The 18,709-nt window shown below is 32.9% G+C and overlaps 1 protein-coding gene across 1 annotated transcript in view; it reads left to right on the top strand.

The window, feature by feature from the left end:
• Positions 1 to 4,270: 4,270 nt before the first annotated feature.
• Positions 4,271 to 18,709, top strand: part of LOC133199046 (uncharacterized) — a 29,154-nt gene continuing 14,715 nt past the window's right edge. Inside the window, exons 1-3 of the mRNA XM_061334936.1 lie at positions 4,271 to 4,426; positions 10,423 to 10,594; positions 12,375 to 12,484. Of these exons, the coding sequence (XP_061190920.1) occupies positions 4,304 to 4,426; positions 10,423 to 10,594; positions 12,375 to 12,484 (405 nt within the window). The 5' untranslated portion in view covers positions 4,271 to 4,303. The remainder of the gene's footprint in view (positions 4,427 to 10,422; positions 10,595 to 12,374; positions 12,485 to 18,709) is intronic.

The raw sequence follows: 18,709 nt of genomic DNA, 5'->3' as shown, positions 1-18,709 counted from the left end.
TCCATTCCTAAGTAACTGAAAGCCCTATCGACCCAAAATTGCATAAATGTTACATCTAGGGAGCAGGTGAAAGTTTTTGAAGCAGTTCTCATTTCCAAGTAACTATAAGTCCTATATTGACCAAACTTGCATGGATGATACATCTAAGAATGCATACTACCACGCTTGCTTCGGATGCTGGATCTGACCTACATTTTCCAGATGAGTGACCAGGATAAAGTTTTGGAGCAGGTCTCATTTCCAAGTAACTATAAGCCCTATATTGACCAAACTTGCATGGATGATACATCTAAGAATGCATACTACCACGCTTGCTTCGGATGCTGGATCTGACCTACATTTTCCAGATGAGTGACCAGGATAAAGTTTTGGAGCAGGTCTCATTTCCAAGTAACTATAAGCCCTATATTGACCAAACTTGCATGGATGATACATCTGTCACAGGGTGAATAAATTATTATTCTAATAAATATTATATGTATGATTGAATATTTAATGACCTATTCACTAATCATCATTTCATTATCTTCATCATCATTTTCATCTATAAAGCATAGTGAATTACAGTCCTCTGGAATTTACTATGTGTTCATTCATAAAATATCTCATTCATATTCATAGGGTTGAATGCTCATTGGTGGATTTAGGAGTGTGAAAGGTCAAAGGTGTTTGTGTCAGAATGGGTGAGACTTGGAGTTGTATGATTGGTTGATATTTTAGAGTGAGAAGTGTGCGAGTGGTTTTACTAGTTTGGTATTAGGTGCGCATGCTTGGCGCCAAATACCCTAACTAATTCACTCCACCCTAGGACAGCCAGGAGTAAGGAAGAATTCCTCTCCTACTCCACAAAGTCTATCATTTTATTATGTGGACAATTTAACTGCCTATTCGGTAAGAACTTTTACCACCGTTGCTTTGAATAAATTAAATATCTTATCAAATAATTATCTACTTAAAGATAATTACATTGGAAAAGTTAAAATATATTAAAGTAATTTAATTTGTGAGTGTATAGGTATGAGAGTGTATTCATTTATTTTCATTACTGTTATTGTTACAGGTCATCTTTTTAGTCTTACCATGAAATTGAAAAATATATAAATCGAACCCAACAGCTGTTTTCATTGTTATTATTAAAAAGGAGTAACAAATAAATTACGGCTGTGACACATCTAAAGATGCACACTACCAAGCTTGCTTCGGATGCTGTATCTGACCGACATTTTCCAGATGGGTGACCAGGTTAAAGTAAGCTAGAAGGGCTATCTGAACCAAACTTGTCTGGATGATGTACCACATGATGAACACTCTCAAACGTGTTTCAGATACTGGATATGACTTACATTTTCTGGATGAGTGACTAGTTTTAAGTTTTTAGGTAAGTCCATTCCTAAGTAACTGAAAGCCCTATCGACCCAAAATTGCATAAATGTTACATCTAGGGATGCACACTACTAGATTATTAGTTTGGGACTTTGCCTTACTTAAAGACAACATTTGTTGAGGTGAGCTCTGTAATTTCTGATTACATATGTTTGAAACTTTCTCTTGGTAAATCCTTTCTACTGTAAAATGCTTTAAATTTATATCGGAGTATTATGTATGTGATGGACATATAAGGATAGAGGATGGAAAACCTTAAGGGAAAGAGCAAAATAAAAGTATAAAAGTTATAAACACCAGTGGAAAGTATCCTAGGGAATTTATGTTAAGCTCTGGGTGTAGTAAATCTGAAGAAGATTGAGACAACTGGTTCTTAACTATCAATGGGAACCTAGGGGAGAAACACGGTGCAAGTAGTACCTTTCCCAGTCCCCGTCTCTTGATAAGAAAAAATTTAAGTACTGTGTGATATACCCTCAGACAGAGCTGTCTTAATAATCATTCCAATCATTAGCTAAGACAGTAAAAGGAAAACCTATATATCCCTTGAAAGAACCTGATCATATCATTACATAGGAAATGCCTTTGAAATCTTTGAAACCATTTTTAGTCATATTTATACAGAAGCATCCTTAGGTGTTGTAGAATCAAGTTTGTTCAAATAATGACCCCTCAGGGGTTGGGGGCACAACAAAGGGTCAAAGTTTTGCATAAGAATATATAGGAATCATCTTGAAAAATCTTTTGCTCAAGAAACAGCAAAGCCATGATTAGTCATATTATTATAGAAGCATCCTTAAGTGTAGATTCAAAATTTGTTCAAATTTACGGTGGGTAGGGTGGGGCCACAATGAGCAATCAGAGTTTTACATAGGAATACATAGGGAAAAAAATCTTTAAAATTCTTCTGTTTAAGAGCAGCAAAGCCACGATTAGTAATATTGATATAAAAGCATCCTGAGATGGTGAAAATTTAAGCCCCCTCCCCCTTAAAACTTTTCAATATTGAACTGATTTCTGCTTCTTCCTAGCCAGTGTGCTCAGGTGAGCGATGTGGCCCATGGGCCTCTTGTCTATTTACATTTTTATTCTTTGTTGTTTTGATAGTCTTCTTTAAAAACATGAAGAAAGTTTAATTCCAGGTCTTAAATTTTCAGAGAAAGAAATTTTTCATTATAATTGACTAAAAAAAGCCCATTGGCAAGAAGTCTGGTTTATCGCCATATTTTGCCACTAACATATTTTTCTCTTTCTTATTTTGTTTCAAATCATGAATATGTCGAATTATAGTACCGAAATTAAAAGGTTGAATTCAAGTTATCTCAGCAGAATATATACACCCTTAAATATATAAATTAAATTCTAAATTAGATCTGAACAAAGCGCGGATCCAGGATTTGAAGTTGGGGGCGCAGAAAGTAGGCAGGGGTTTTAGGGCCACCTAGAGGCTCCCAGTGGGTTCAGAGCGAAGCCCTAGTGGGGGCCCAGGGGGCGAAGTCCCCAGAATCTCCTGGATTCTAGAGATTTTGTAGTCTAAAAATGAGGTTTACCAAGTAGACATTTTTACATTTTCTCGACGAAACTATGATTTACGCTAACTTTGACAATTTAAGGGGGCGCCGGGTGCACCCCCCTTAAATCCGCCACTGTGAACCACGTAGCCTTATATTGCAACGAATGTGTAATATGAAAGATAATCTCGATTTCTCAAGGCATTGGGTCAACGCGTCTTTCCTTTATTTTACCTTAATTTTTTCCTTATAAATAAATTTTAGATGATAAATTTCTCAGAGAAACAGAAATGAAAAAATGATCTCAAAGCAACAATTTCTATTTATTTGCTCAATTAAAAAAAAACTTGCCTTCTCATACTTGAGATTATCAAAAATATAATATAAAAATATATATATCACAGACTAACATACTACAATTGTATTGATAGTAACAGGAAAAGTATGCTTAGCTTCGATCGTTTATTTGACAAGAGGTTTAAAAACAAGCCGTCTGAATTTTTAACAAGAGCTTCAGCCTGCATGTATGTGTCTTGTTTAAAATTTTGTATAAATTAATCCCACGCGGTAAATTCAAAAATTAGAACATGACATATGTAAGGTTGCATTGTATTATAAAGTAGAACTCCACATAAGATTTTATTGACCTCACGCACTGTTCACAGATATATATTTCTCGGAGGGGCTCTGCATGCACGTAGGATATTTTTACGGTGTTTGCTGTGCGTATATATCGAACTATCGGATAATATATTTTTGTAAACGTTTTTATTAAGATAATTCAATCCTCAGAAAATCAGCAGTCGTTCAAAAAATGTCCCGAATTTACCAGTGTGCCTATACATTCGCTTTCATTTATTATTTATTAATTTGATAACGTTTGATATGTATTTAGTCTTATAATTTGATTCTTCGTTGAAAATTGATTGAAAAAAGAAATGAGTTTAAGGTTCCATTTAAGACAGTCAATTGTCACTGATTGTTCAGTGGAAACATTCCAGAGTATCCTAAATTAAAAGTATTGATGAAGGGAAATATCGTATTGAATTGTGTTTCGTGATGTATCAAAAGCCTTTGATATAGTATGGCATAAGGATTTCCTTTTTGAATAACATTCATACGGAATATCTGGTAATCTTTTAACCTTATTATGATTACACCCCCCCTCCCCCCTCAACTTTTCTTAAATAAGATACATGTGATACAGAGAATGAATTGAGATAAATTTGTAATACATGTAAAACATTGAATATTTTTTAACATAATTTTGTTGAACTGAATTTAATACATATAATACTAGTCATGACACATGTGGTTAATACACTCATAATTTGTGGTTTTTACACCTGCCCGGAAGCGCTCATGAGTAGCGTCCCTTAGTTCAGGTAAACAATTTCAAATGTGAAGTCATGGAGCCTCGAGTAGCGATTTTGGGACTGTTGGTTTCACTTTATCTAGTTAATTATGTACAAGGACAAGTTATATCTGGAAATATTCTACAGATTCTCCAACGAACAACAGGATTTTCTAAGGTAAAGTTGCGCGTTTTCATTCCCGGGAAAAAATTCAGTATTACTAGGTCAAGGTGTGTAATATTTCAAACTAGGAAATGGCGTATGGTTAAAGTTTGTAAATAAAACGTTGCGTAAATGAAGATTAGGGGACTTGGAGACTGTTATGCGTTCATTACTTTGTACACAGACATTGTTAAATCTCGAAAGTGAAATTAATGTAAATACTTGGTTTAAAAAATGTGTAAATTTTAGATACATTATGTAACTTTGCCTTTTTATGGTGCACAAGTATTCTAGCTGGTATGGGGTAATACCATATGACTCATTAATTAAACACAACTTTTATTTTTATGACAGAAAGTAAACAAGTTTGATTTATTAAAAAAAATGTCTGTAGTATGTGAGGTTAAATATTGACAACAAAAGATTAAATTATTATTAACCTAGCTGATATAAGATGAAAGTATATTATTATAGTTACACTGTAAGTTAATTTGTGACTTAAAAACAGAGTCATCCAGGGTGTGAAATGGAAATCAGTATTGGACAAGGTGAAGCATCCAACACAGGGTTCGAAATTCACTATATACAACTCGCAAAACGCGAGTTAGAATTCCCAAATTGCGAGTTAAAATTTAGGTAACTCGCAAAAACTTGCGAGTTGATTTTTTTTTTGCATTGAAACTGTAGCAAAATTATATAATATGACAGAACACAATGCTTTTGATTTAAAACAGTTATTTAAATAAAAGTCACACTGTAGTTGTATTTTGTGTATTGTACAGTAGTTACTTTTTCCTTGAGTTACATGTTTTTAATTTATGTAAATTTAACTTTATATGAAAATTGCGAGTAGTCTTATAAAATTGCGAGTTCACTTTCTTGGTACTCGCAATTATTTGCGAGTTGTAATTTTAGGGAGTTTCTAACTCTGCAACAGTTTAATTACTATTACCATGATTGATTACAGAAATTCCATTTTTACCACAGATTTTAGTTCCAAAATTTTGAATACAGATCTACCACTAGAAATTATGCATCTGGATTATGCTCCAAATTATTTTTTTTCATGTTGGTCTTATTAACCAACATGATTAATGCTTTGGTAGTGACAGAGGGATAAACTTATGATATTAAAGCCAATTTATGATTAATATACATGATACATATAACAGATATAACAATCAAAATCATTAGCATGGTCGTCATGCATTTTCTTAATCATGTTAATGTTATTGAAAGTACATCAGAATAATGAAGTGAATTAAGGTGTATTGCCAACTCAAATTTACCAATGAAAAGCTCAAACTAGGGACAGGAAACTGCAAAATAGGGTAACTAAAATGCCTGTGGAGTTTTAGCTTATGCATGATGCACTTATTGAGGAGTGGGGGGGGGGGGGGGGATACATGTCGGTACTTACTGCACTATAGAAGTGAGATTTTAAGATATATGTAGAAGGTTAAAGTTTATTATGAATTACTTAATTATGATAAAGAAGGTGATCAATTAGCAATGAACTAATTCACAACTAACTAATTAACTATCTAGAATCAAACAGCCTGATATTTTATGCATCAGTACATCCAGGATTCTCAACAGTTAGCTAACCATGCTAGCAGAGCAATAAAAAAAAATGAGAAAAGCAGTTTAATATATGCAGTAATAATTGAGTCATTTTAAATGCAGTACATGTACATTTAAACATAATAAAATGCTCCTGCACAGGTAAATACCCCAGTGTTTATAGACGGTGATATGACACATTAACATAAATAGCAAAATTTGTCATATCTACATGATCTAGTTACTATCTATAACTGAGTTAACATAGTCTTATCCATGTTATCAGGAATGTGTGTATTAATAACTTAATATTGATTTACATTTATGTTGCTCATATCAACTGTCAACTTTAAGAGTAAAGGAGAAGTCAATTCGATTATCTATTGTTTTATGTGAATCCATTATGTTTTGTTAATCATGTATTCCTTGGATTTTTCAGAAGAATATATAATAGTTTAATATTCACAAATAAAGCATAGATCTAAAGATTTATTGTAATTATATACAGCAATTAAGAAAGATATGAAAAAAAGCTTGCCAATTTCTTTTTTCATTTTCAACCAATTGAAACAAAACTGATCCCCTTCCCGAAACGCACACACGATTATAATTCATGTTGTTTCATTTTTGACATTCACAAGTAGAATAAAGGGGTGTGTTAAAAAATTTTGTGGATGGGAGGTCACTCAGGGCTGCCAACCCCACCCACCCCCTTTTCCTCCCAGTGTGCCAAAGGATTAGCCTCATTGCCTAATTAAAACACTTATAGTCTAGTAAGAATTTGGTTGGACTGAATCATTTGTGATGTTTGTAATTACCATGTATGTGAGTGATATACAGTGGATCACTTTGGTACAATCATGTATTTTCCAATATCAATATGTGGAATATCATGGATATTTTAAAGTGAGTTGCAAGTCCCAACAACTTTTCCTTTACGTATTAAATTTAACCTAGATATTTTGAATCCTTGGATATCTCCTTAAGTCATTTCCCTTGGAGTTCCAGATGGTAAAGTTTTATTTTCTGTATTTATAATCTTTGCGAATTTACCCAATTAGCATGATTAGGGAAAATAAATGTCCTTATATATACATGTTATAGTTAACTACAAAATGCAATTTTTCTGGGATGATGAAAATTTTTTTGATGGACAATATGGAGATCAAGAATCAAAATAAGTTATTCAAGCAAATTTTGAAAATGATATGGGGCAAAATTTGAGAAAAATCAAGGATAAAAATAAAAATTCAGAGAGACACAATAGATCATTGATTTTGCATGTAGCTGTTTAAGTACAGGACACTTTTCCTTTTAAATTAGTATTGCTGAAAGATTACAAAAAAATGGCAAATTCAACACATGTTCAATGAATTTACTTATTTAGCTTACGTATATCACTTGTGTTATATCACTAATGTGTGAAAGTCAGGTACGGGATGTTTAACATGTATCCATTAGCTATCCTGCTCAAAAATACACAATAGTCATAAATTGTTTTTTCATAATAAAATGTCATCCATCACATTCAATTGATTTCAAGAAAACCTTGTCATTTCTTTGAACTTTCTGACAAGCGTTATTGCTGAGTGACCAAGATGAACATGTTTTTTAACGTAGGGATACCCAGAGGGCAATGCACATTCATGCTTAAGTGACATGATAAATATGTCCAGACTTTAACACTCAATTTGTAATGGTGTGGGGTCTCTCATATGTACAATATAATATGTAAATTGTGACTCTGACGTTTAATACAGTTTTCATGGTTTTGAGTGACAGATTTTCATTGTGGACTGGTCAAAAACCAAGAGTCCTCTATGTGTACTACAAGACCTTTTACTTACTTTGAAAAGGGGGCATAAATAGTATGTGTACTAAACTTGTATTATGGGACAAACTTTATATTTACTAGCATCAAGAAATCTGAATCAGATATAAACATGAGGAAGGCACTTCTAGGCACATGTAAACCTCTTTTCACATGTTTCATGAATCAACATTTAACACATGCTTAAATAACCAAAGTACTAGGTTCACTCTATGGGATATTGGCCATGCCTTATTATACACCAGTTATGCAATTGTAATTGTCATCCTTTGTCCAATTAAAAAATTTAGAATAAAGACTGACAATCTTTTTCTTTTGCCTATATATATATATATATATATATATATATATATATATATATATATATATATATATATATATATATATATATATATATATATTATATATATATATATTATACATGTAATATATATATGTATATAATATATAAACTTCTTATATTATAGGTAAAAGAAACATGGAGTCTCTATTTTAAATCTGCTTCTAAAAGTCAAAGAATTTGAGAACAGTCTTTGTGATACTGACAGTATTCCTGAATTTTACTGAGAAATTAAGCCTTTTGTCACTCACATCAGGATTCAAATACAAACTTCTTTTATACTTGTACCCCTAATTTCAAAGGGGGGGGGGTAATAGAATGATGGGGTACGTGTCTGTCCTTCCATAGATCCTTCCATAACACTTGGGGGTACTCATCTCTTATCTGCAACTCCTCCTATACCACTGAATAAAATTTAATCAGACTTTCACAGAATCTTTGTTACATGTCAATTGTAGACCTCCTATTTCATTTTTGGATTGCAGTTTGCATGTCTCTCTTTTTTTCCTCCCAAACACAGTAAAACAGTTATAAGTTGAAATATTGGCCAATTTGGAAGAAAAATTTTTAATTTATGAATCAAAATGGTAATAATTATGGTGCAATTCACTATGTCAAAAATAGTTTCAGAAATGCAATTACCTAGATGAAAATCCAGTTGCTATATCATGTATATATCAGATACTGTATGTTGAATTTAACACTTTGTCTACTAAAATTTAGGATTTTTAATTTTTAGAATTTAATAATAGAGCATGACCATATGGAGATCATTTCAGACATTGTATTTATTAATATTACATCTGAAATTTATTTCATCTTTATCTTGTTTAATGTTTATACATATAATATAAAGAAAGAATTAAGTTTATTATCCTGAGGCAGACAATGAACGTGATCAATGTACATGATGTATATTTAAGGTAATTGCAATTGAAATCCAAATAATCATGATAATAGCCAGGGCAGTAAATTGAGCTGTGGGAAATGGTCAGAGTTTTGAATCAGACAGCCATATATATCCAGATAAAGGGGAATAAAACACTCCTAAATGTTTCAATTTAACACTTGATCATCTTCAAATTTATTTCTTTACGACTTTAGCAAGTATTGACAGCTTGAGAACACAACTCATGAGCAGACACCCTTAAGAGGATTATATGTGCAATATATTATATAGACTTGCAAATTTTGATTTTTTTTTTCTGTTTGTTTTTTCTAGTGTTTTGTTTGAAATTTGTTCATTTTATTTTTTTAAAGCTGTTACTGTGAATGAGTCAAATTAATCCTATTAAGATGGACATTGGTCCATTGAGATCTTTTCCAAAGTCCTGCCAGGGTATTTCTGTTAAATCTGGTATTAAAAGAAAACCTATTGAAGTCAAATTTTTAATCATTAACATGATTAATGTAAGTTTAAGGTTCATGAACCGTTTGATAAGAGAGGTAACTCTCACTAAAATAAATGACTAAATTATGTTTTCCTTTGTAAAACTGTCAAAGAAAAATTCCATTTCTCTCAATTTTGCCCAGTAAGATGCTGAGATTGTGTGTATGCAGTTATAAATTACGGACCTGTTTACTCTTAAAATTTCGCCATATTTTGTACAGATTTTGAGCCCAAAATATGTCTCACGCTTTGCTATTATGAAAATACAGAAATCGAGAAGTCCGTTCACAGTTAGTTTTCCTTATGATCTTTCTCAGTTTGACATTTTTAATTGCTGAAAAAAGAGAAAGATTTCAAACACTTAAGTGATGTCAGGTTGCCAAAACACGGTGGTTTAAAAATGATAGAAACCTCTCGAAAGAAAGCAAAGTATGATTTTTTTCCTTGTTATTAAACCATGTTTTGGTATTCACAAGTAATATATGTAAAATCGATGGAAAATGAAATCTTACGCGCAAATGCCAAATCTCACTGACAAATCTAATAAAAAATACTGAGAGACAACAATGTGGGTAAAAGGTCTGAAATTACATTTCTTAGTTTACCATATATAAGCATAGTTTTTGGAAAGACACAAATCTGGTAATTTATCTGTAAAATTGGTACTATATATTTTTAGAGAGAAGTAATTTTAGCGATTTCATAATATCTAGAATAATAAATGTTATCTCTGTAGCCAAATTAATTGTTGGTGAGATCAATTTATTAGCAAACTCAATGCTTTCTCTTATAAGAGAGCCGAAATTAAATCCTTGCAAAAAATTCTTAATTTAAGGTAGTTTTAAAAAGGAAAATTGTATTAAACAGAATATTATTTTATCTTTCAGTTTGCGCAGCTGGTTACCCGGGCACAACTGACAAGGTTCTATGAATCTCCTACTACTATGACCGTGTTCGCATTTAACGACACAGCTTATAACCAGCTACCATACAGAGAACGCAATATAATAGACAGCTACACAGAAACAGAGCTCAAAGATTACCTCAAATTCTGTACAAGTAAGTATTAGCAGCAGAGAATTATTTTGTAATGCACCCTATTAATCTGAATAATACTATTCATAGTTTATAGATTTGATTAATCTGCATAAATCATAATGATAGTTAATGTCTACAGTTGACTTCTACCCAGATTTGATCATGATAATTTTTAACTAAAGACTCCCCCAATGGCATATGTTCAAGTCCTAGATAATCTTAAATATAAACCCAAATATAGCAATGCTTAACATTTACACATAAAGTATGTATTCAAATTTATAAACCCTATACTGTAAACAAATTTCATATTTACATGTACATGTACAAGAAACATCTGCAATTAATGCACTAACAACTCCATCTTGTGGAGTCAAGGTTGCTTAACAGCTAATTGAGTAGGAAATGTGATCACAAATTTTATAAGTTGCCGATCAGTTTTTAACTGGTGCCAAATCTAGTAAAAAATGTTGGCTGGCTTACAGACAGTAGTCATGGTAATAGATAATTTCTTCTTATTGATAATTTACCAAAGTATAAGTAGAATTTTTAGCGAAACACAAATTTAGCGATTTGTCCTTAAAAATCAGTATTGAATTAAATTAGCATGAAGTGATTTTAACGATTTTATGATGCATGGAAAGATAGCGATAATTAATCTCCAGTGGGGAATGAATTGTTAGCGATATTCAATTTTAGCAACATCTAAAACTCTTGCTAATAATGCTGAAATTGAATACTCATTAAAATTTCTGCTTAATATACTGTATATTGTCGGTGCATTCACATGGTCTTAAAATTAGTCTTTAAATGCAGTCTTTATAAATGATAGATTAGAAGAAATTTTTTAGAATTAAGGTTCATTGAATGATTGATCCTCTGATAAGAAAGATAACTCTTACTTGGATAAATGATTCAAAGGCCAATTGACCCAAAAAGTAACAGGCACCTAGAATGCATGAGAAGCGGGGTGTGTGGGGCTGCCCCCCTTTCCTAATTTTTCCCCCCTAAGTAAAGTATTTTGCTGTAGTAAATTTTCCTTTAGATGCTGGTTGGCCCCCACTTTTTGTTGTAAAGCAAATTCCAGGATTTGGGAGGGGGGGACCTAAGAGAAAGGTTCAACTCCCTCACCTTGCTCCAGTCTATGCGAAAGTTTTTTGGACCATACAGGACATTCGGTCCTGTGTAATCAATGAACACACAGGACTGAACCAAATTTTGTCAGACCGAAAAACCTAACCTAAATAGTGAAATACGTGAAAATGCAGAACCAAGAAAATCTTATTACTGTAGACGGTCCATGCGGTTTTAATCAATTCATTTACGTATTTGGATTTGTGCGATATTTTTTTTACTTATAACAAACATTTGAATGACTCCCCATCAAAATAGTAAAGCTCAAAACCGGACGCTGAGACATCGGACATTCTGGTCCGGTGTAAAAAATGACGCATCGGACCAGAGGCACTGCACATCGGTCCGGTCCGACAGTCCGATGTCTTTCGCATAGACTGATGCTCACCATGATCATTTTTGACTTCTAGCCTTACTTACTTGGTGCAAAAAATATATATATAAAAATAATAATAATACATCATTTTTAAGGATACATAAATAATATAATTGCCATGTATTGTTATTTATTTTCACTTGGACTGAAATGTTGCATTTGAATGCCAAGTGCCCTACAGATAAGAATATTATGTCCTGTATATATTTTGTATGTCTAAATATTAGTCAGAATCTATAGCACGAGTTGGACAATGTCTGGTATTCTCGCCTCCATCTTTGTGGTTTTCAGTCCCAGGAAATCGCGTCGCTACAACTGCCATCCAGGACAACCAGTATGTGCGGAGCAGTGACTCCAATGGCGACCGCCTCTTTTTCAATCGCGTCCAGAGAATGGACACAGTAAGTTACATTTTATTTACTTGTATTCGGAACGCATAGTGGGCAGAGTATTATATTTTAATTACAGTATATGGATCCAGACTTACATCAGGTTCCATGAGGGACAATACACAATTCCGAAGCATGGACTCCAACGGTGACAAGTTATTTATAAATAGAAAACAGAGATTGTACACCGTAAGTGTTTGGGTGTTGTAGTGCACTGGAATTGACTTTTCTGCTTTAAACTCAAACATTGTCGGATAACCTACGTGTGAGGAGTATTGTATAGGACAAAAATAACAGTCTGACTTTTTGGTATTTTGTGTAAGACAAAAATAGCAGTCTGGGTTTTCGGTATTTCGTGTGACAAAAATAACAATCTGAGTTTTTAATATATTGTATAGGACAAAAATAACCGCTTGAGTTTTTGGTGTATTGTATAAGACAAAAATAGCAGTCTGATTTTTGGTATTTTTTATAGGACAAAAAAAATCTGAGTTTTTAGTATTTTGTATAGGACAAAAATAACAGTCTGAGTTTTTGGTATTTTGTGCTCTTGATAAAGTAACTGATTCAAGAAACTTTTTTTTAAAAAGGAAAGGTATATGGAAAAGATAAATCCACATCCTTCAAAGTTAAGTCCCTTGGTCTACTTTGGGATATTTACCCATAGAGCTACAACAAATTCATTTGGATCTTGTTTTTTGAGCACCCAAGTAAGAAATCAGTGGAACTCCCAAATTGAAAGAATTTTTTTTTTAGAGCACAACAATTTGTTTGGAAATGCCAAAATGTTTGGTAGCAAAAAGAGAAGCATTGTTTCTTTCACTTTTGACCCTTTGGTTGACTCCACAAAAGGATGAACTCAGTTTTCTTGTTAGTAAAGAGTGGGTTTAACTTTAATTGCAATATTAATGAAACTCCTTTTATTAATAATTGATTGACATGTTTTAAAACTCCATTCAAAGACACAATGTCATATTCTCTGGTTACTGAGCTAGAGTAGAATTTTCAGAAACAACAACATACTGTGGCTGATAAATAACAATTTCAAATTTCTAGCTGAATTTTCAATCTTGCTGAAAACTATAATCTGTAATTGTGCCTACTGGCCTATATTATCTATATTTAAAAAATGAAAATAATGTACAGGGGAAGTAAAATATTAATTTTTTTGCTATACATGTATTTGCACTAATGGTGAAGACAAAAGTTCAAGAAACAATGAATCTATTAAATGTATCGATAATTTCCATGATGAAGACAAACTGATTATATTTGCATTAATTCAAAAGCTTGCAAAAGAAGGTACTGAAAGGGGGGGGGGGGGGACTAAATTATACATAAGAAAATTAACTTAACCATACAGTACCTGATTGCAGCATTACACTTTCTATTTCAACAGTAATAATTTTTATTTCAAAAATACTATTTTTTGAAAATATTTAAATTGTATGAAAATAATTGAATTCTCATATTCCAATAAAGTGAACATCTAGGAATGTAAAGTTGCTGAATTTGAGAAATTCTTCTGACCTTGGTATCTGACAGTGTTTGGAAATTGCATGAAGAGGGTGAAGAATCATTCTTGTGACTTTCACAATCTTTTAAAAGCAAAGAAAACAATACCATCACCTTTAGCTCATACTACAACTAATTTATTTTAGGCACTACTTTCAAAATGCTCTCTACTAACTCCTTCAGTATTATCAATATATTAGCTACAGTACATCTTATAATTATAATCAACATGTATATCTGTGTAGTGTGTATGATTTTTAGCTCACTTTGATGAAGTCTAGATGAGCTTATGGCCCATGTACCCCAGACATTAGCCTCAGTGTTAGTGTCCTGGTTAAAGTTTTAGGAGCAGGTTTGGATGGCATTTACACTACTTGACCTGCTTTGGATGCAGGATAAAACCCAAATTTCCAGGATGGGAGATAATGTTTAATTTTGGAGCAGTTTAAAATTTTGGATCATTCAGTTAAAGTTTTAGGAGCAGGTTTCATTCCAAAGTTACTATAAGCCTTATGGTTACACATGCATAATGCATATAGGAAAGTACATTTCCAGCCTTGTTTAGCAAGCTGAATTTGACTGACATTTTCCAGATGAGTAACCAAGTTAAAGTTTTTGGAGCAGGTTAATTCCAAAGTAACTGTAAGCCCTACCTGGACTAAACTTGGATGGATGCCTAGTTTAGGAATGCACACTTCCAGATTGGCTGGGGGTGTTGGACCTGACCTATATTTTCTGGATGAGTGACCAGGTTAAAGTTCTGGAAAATGCTCATCCTCAAGTAACTATAAGCCTTTTGGTGACTTGATCTGATGACGCATCTAGGGATGCATACTACCAGACTGGCTTTGAATGCTAGATCTGACCTACATTTTCCAGATGAGTGATGGGTAAAAATTTCTAGAGCAGCTACATTCCCAATTAACTGCAAGTCTAAATACCTTGACTACTGTAGATTCCTTATTTTACGCGAGTACTTAATATCGCGAAATTGCCAAAGGACGTCAAATCGCGAGAACAATAATTCGCGAATCGTTGATTTATCTAGAGATTTTCTATACATTAAAGCACTATAAAAATAAAAGCGAGTAATTTTATTTTGCGAGTGGTGCTTCTCGCGTAATTATGCAATAATTTATTCCTCGCGTATATTTAGGAATCTACAGTAAGTTGCATGGATGATGCTTATAGTGGATCCACCTACCAAACTTGCATGACTGAGATGCTAGATAAATTGACCTACATTTTGAGTACAAAGTTAAAACCCTACCTAGCTGAAACTTGTATGAATGAAGCATCTAGGGAATTCAGTGTTTTCCCCAGAAAATTTTCAATGCATGGGGGGAATTTTGCTGAATTGACGGCGCGTGGCGTGTCTTGTTGAGTTATTTGTGCATGTATCTGAATTTATATTTAATAAATGAAAAATACAAATTCATTCATTTATATTTTTTTTTTAATTTAAATGATATATTTTGAATATATTGTCAATATAACTTTAAAAAAAGCTAAACAATTGAGTTCTCTTTTATAAAAATATATCTAATCACAAAAAATTGTTCTATTTTATTTTCTACTAAAGCACTGTCTGTTTATCATGTTTATGTGCTGTGTTATTCTTGCTTTCTACAAACTGAATAGGCCCCTAGTGACCCCCCCCCCCTTTTTTTATTTACTACATTTTTTTTCTTTTGGATGTCCCTACTTTTACAGTCATTTTTAAACAAAAAGGGTGCACATTATGTAGCACCATTGCTTACATGTAAATATTGTGACAACATATTCAGTACACTGGTGACTGGTGTCCAACGTAAGCTGTTGAATGTAGGTCAAGCACGTGCGCTTGAACGAAGTATTTGCCCATATATAGTTCACAGAGTAAATAAACAATGATAATATTTATTGGACATGATTATTTTAAGCATATTTATGCTAAAAATGGCTTTAAAATTAAGTGTTTAACTAATGAATCATTTTTGATGTCCTAATATCAATGCTATTTATAGAATGACCTGTGGATGTTGGAAAAACCCACATGTGCATATAACAAGTGTATTACTTTCACCGTGTGTAGTATCTGACAGCAATTAATAAATTTTTCATGCTTATAAATATTTTTGATCAAATAAAAGCTTAATTCTTAGTAACATATCAGTAAATTGCAATAAACATAAATAGACAACTATTGCATCATACCACGTACCGCGATTCACATCGAATTCACCACAGGTGTGCAACATGTGTACAGTACACGCTGTGATTCTAGTGATTTGTTTTTTAGTTTCATTGAAAGATTAATAACTGATAACAAGTATATCTTCTTCTTAAAATAGTCTACCTTTAATAATTCATGCATAGCGGGAAGCATAGCGGCAATGTGTGATGCATGGCGGGGGATCGTGAATGCATGGCGGTACCGCCATGCAAAAACGGTCTGGGGAAAACACTGCGGGATGCACACTGGCTACATGTCTTGCTTTGGTTGCTTAATCTGACCTATATTTATTAAAGCATTCTCAAGTGAAAACCCTGTGGTGATGAAACTTGCCTGAATGATGCATATAGGGATGCATACTATAGACTTGCTTCGGATGTTGGGTCTGACCTATATTTTCCAGATGATCCATTAATTAGCTTAGTTGGTAGCGCATCTTGGAAAAGTTTAGAGAGCCCAGGGTTGATTCCTCACAGGTCTGTCACAGCTTAATTTTCTGTTACAGTTTGATTATTTTTATTCTGCACACTGTTTTGTTGTCAAGGACTTTGTGTTTGATAAGTTTGTTTGTTTTTATCTTTAATAACAACTTGTGAGGAAGTTTTTGAAGTGTATTACAGATTTTTGTTGAAATGATTTTAGAGTTCATTAAATATATTAAAGACATAATGTAAAATTGTTAAGGTGTATAGAGAATATTGATATTGTGTGATTTGATATTTGCTTTATCCATCGAGTTGAAATGGTGTATTATTTCTGAGGCTTGCTGAGTGAATATACACCATTTCAACGAGCATAGGTAGTATCCCCCACATGTACATGATGTATGAGATAAAGGACAAGATAGGCTAAGACCCCTTTTTGGCCCCTGGTTTGGGGTGTTTTTTTAGAATGATGGAACAGTTTATCAATAAAAACCTGTTGATACCCCTGCCACAAAATGAGTATTGGTTCTAAGTTATGGCATATACAGAGGTCACGGGAAGGTCAGGAAATGTGTCAATGTCTGAATTTTCTCATTTTAATGCAAATTTTCATCGATTTTACAGCACATTTTGTTTCAGAAAACACAGAGCACAAGCTTGCCTATCTACCAAATTTATATATTTCATACACTAGCATCAGATGCATCTTGTGTATAAATATCTCAGATAGGCAAGCTAGTGCTCTAATTGTTTCCTGAAGTGAAAAGTATCGCAAATTTGACTAAATTCCAGCAGAATCGAGGAAATTCAGGAAAATGTCCCACTTCTGCACCCTCTTGTGTCCTCCGTGTAAGCTTTGAATCAAAATTGGTCTGGTTTTAAAACAAGTATCATTTTAAGGTCTAAACTACCGTATTTGGCCAAATATAAAACGCATTGGTGTAAAATACGCACCCCCCTTTTTGAGCCTGAAACTGGGGAAAAAACGCAGTTCGGTTGTATTATACGCAGCAGAAAATTTTACCGAAATTTTGAAAATCGTGGTAATTTGCTATGAAAATCGGCGCGGAGATAAAAAATTATTTATTTTTAACAAAGCATGAGATAATGTTGCATTAAAGTATTAACAGAGTTTATTAATATTTTTTTTAGCATACGGTGATATTGAAATTATACGTCGCCGTATTCTAACTATTCTTTGTGGAAATAATTTTATTTCAACAAAGCACGAGATATTGTTGCAAGTTTAACAGTTGTCATATTTATTTTTAGTTTAAGGTAATCATGTTGAAAATTATGTAAATTTAACAGGACAAGCGATATTGCAACATCAAAGTATTCATAGACTACGATTTTCTTCTTTTGAACTTGAAATTAATTAAATAAATAGCTGATGTTATAAAAATAAAATCGAAATTTAACAAGCGTGTAAAGTGTAGTTATCAACACACCTCCAAAGCTGTGAAAAATGATGTACAAAGGTGGGATATATGTCTTCATACATCGAGGTGATCTTCGTGGATATCATTTTTACAGAGCACGAGTAAATGATAACACTTAAGTTTCAACATGCTTCAATGTTTCCTTTTTTAACTCTCAATCAATTTAACACGAGGCCGATATAAGATAAAGTAAAATTACATTTAACAAGCGTTTAACTGTTTAATATGTCGTAATCAACACAGGCTTATACATACGAAAGATCATAAACCAACCCCTGATTTTTAACAAAGAAAATAACCAAAGCCATTAATAAGGGCAGTAAATAATCAGTGCTCTAACTGTAAAAACAATGCTTTGGAGTCGGTAAACAGTTTAATTGCCTGGAGGGGTGTTGAGGGGTAATTATCAAGTGACAAGTGCACGTGTTCCCAACATTGGCTTCCATTCACTGGGACGTATAGAGGGGTGTTTATGTTAAAATGAATTTTCACTGAGTTATTTAAAACCTAAAATAAATTTTATTTTATTGTATTTCATTAAAAAATGACTTATTACTTTTTTTGACCGAGTGGTCTGACTGATTAGGTACATGTGTACTATGATTACGGAAGCACGTGGCAAAGGAATGTGAACATCTAT

The sequence above is a fragment of the Saccostrea echinata genome, unplaced genomic scaffold (assembly GCF_033153115.1).
Source record: "Saccostrea echinata isolate AGI-Se365-2 ecotype Australia unplaced genomic scaffold, CSIRO_AGI_Sech_v1 ptg000033l, whole genome shotgun sequence".
Lineage (NCBI taxonomy): Eukaryota > Metazoa > Mollusca > Bivalvia > Ostreida > Ostreidae > Saccostrea > Saccostrea echinata.
This window is presented reverse-complemented; position numbering and strand designations above follow the sequence as displayed.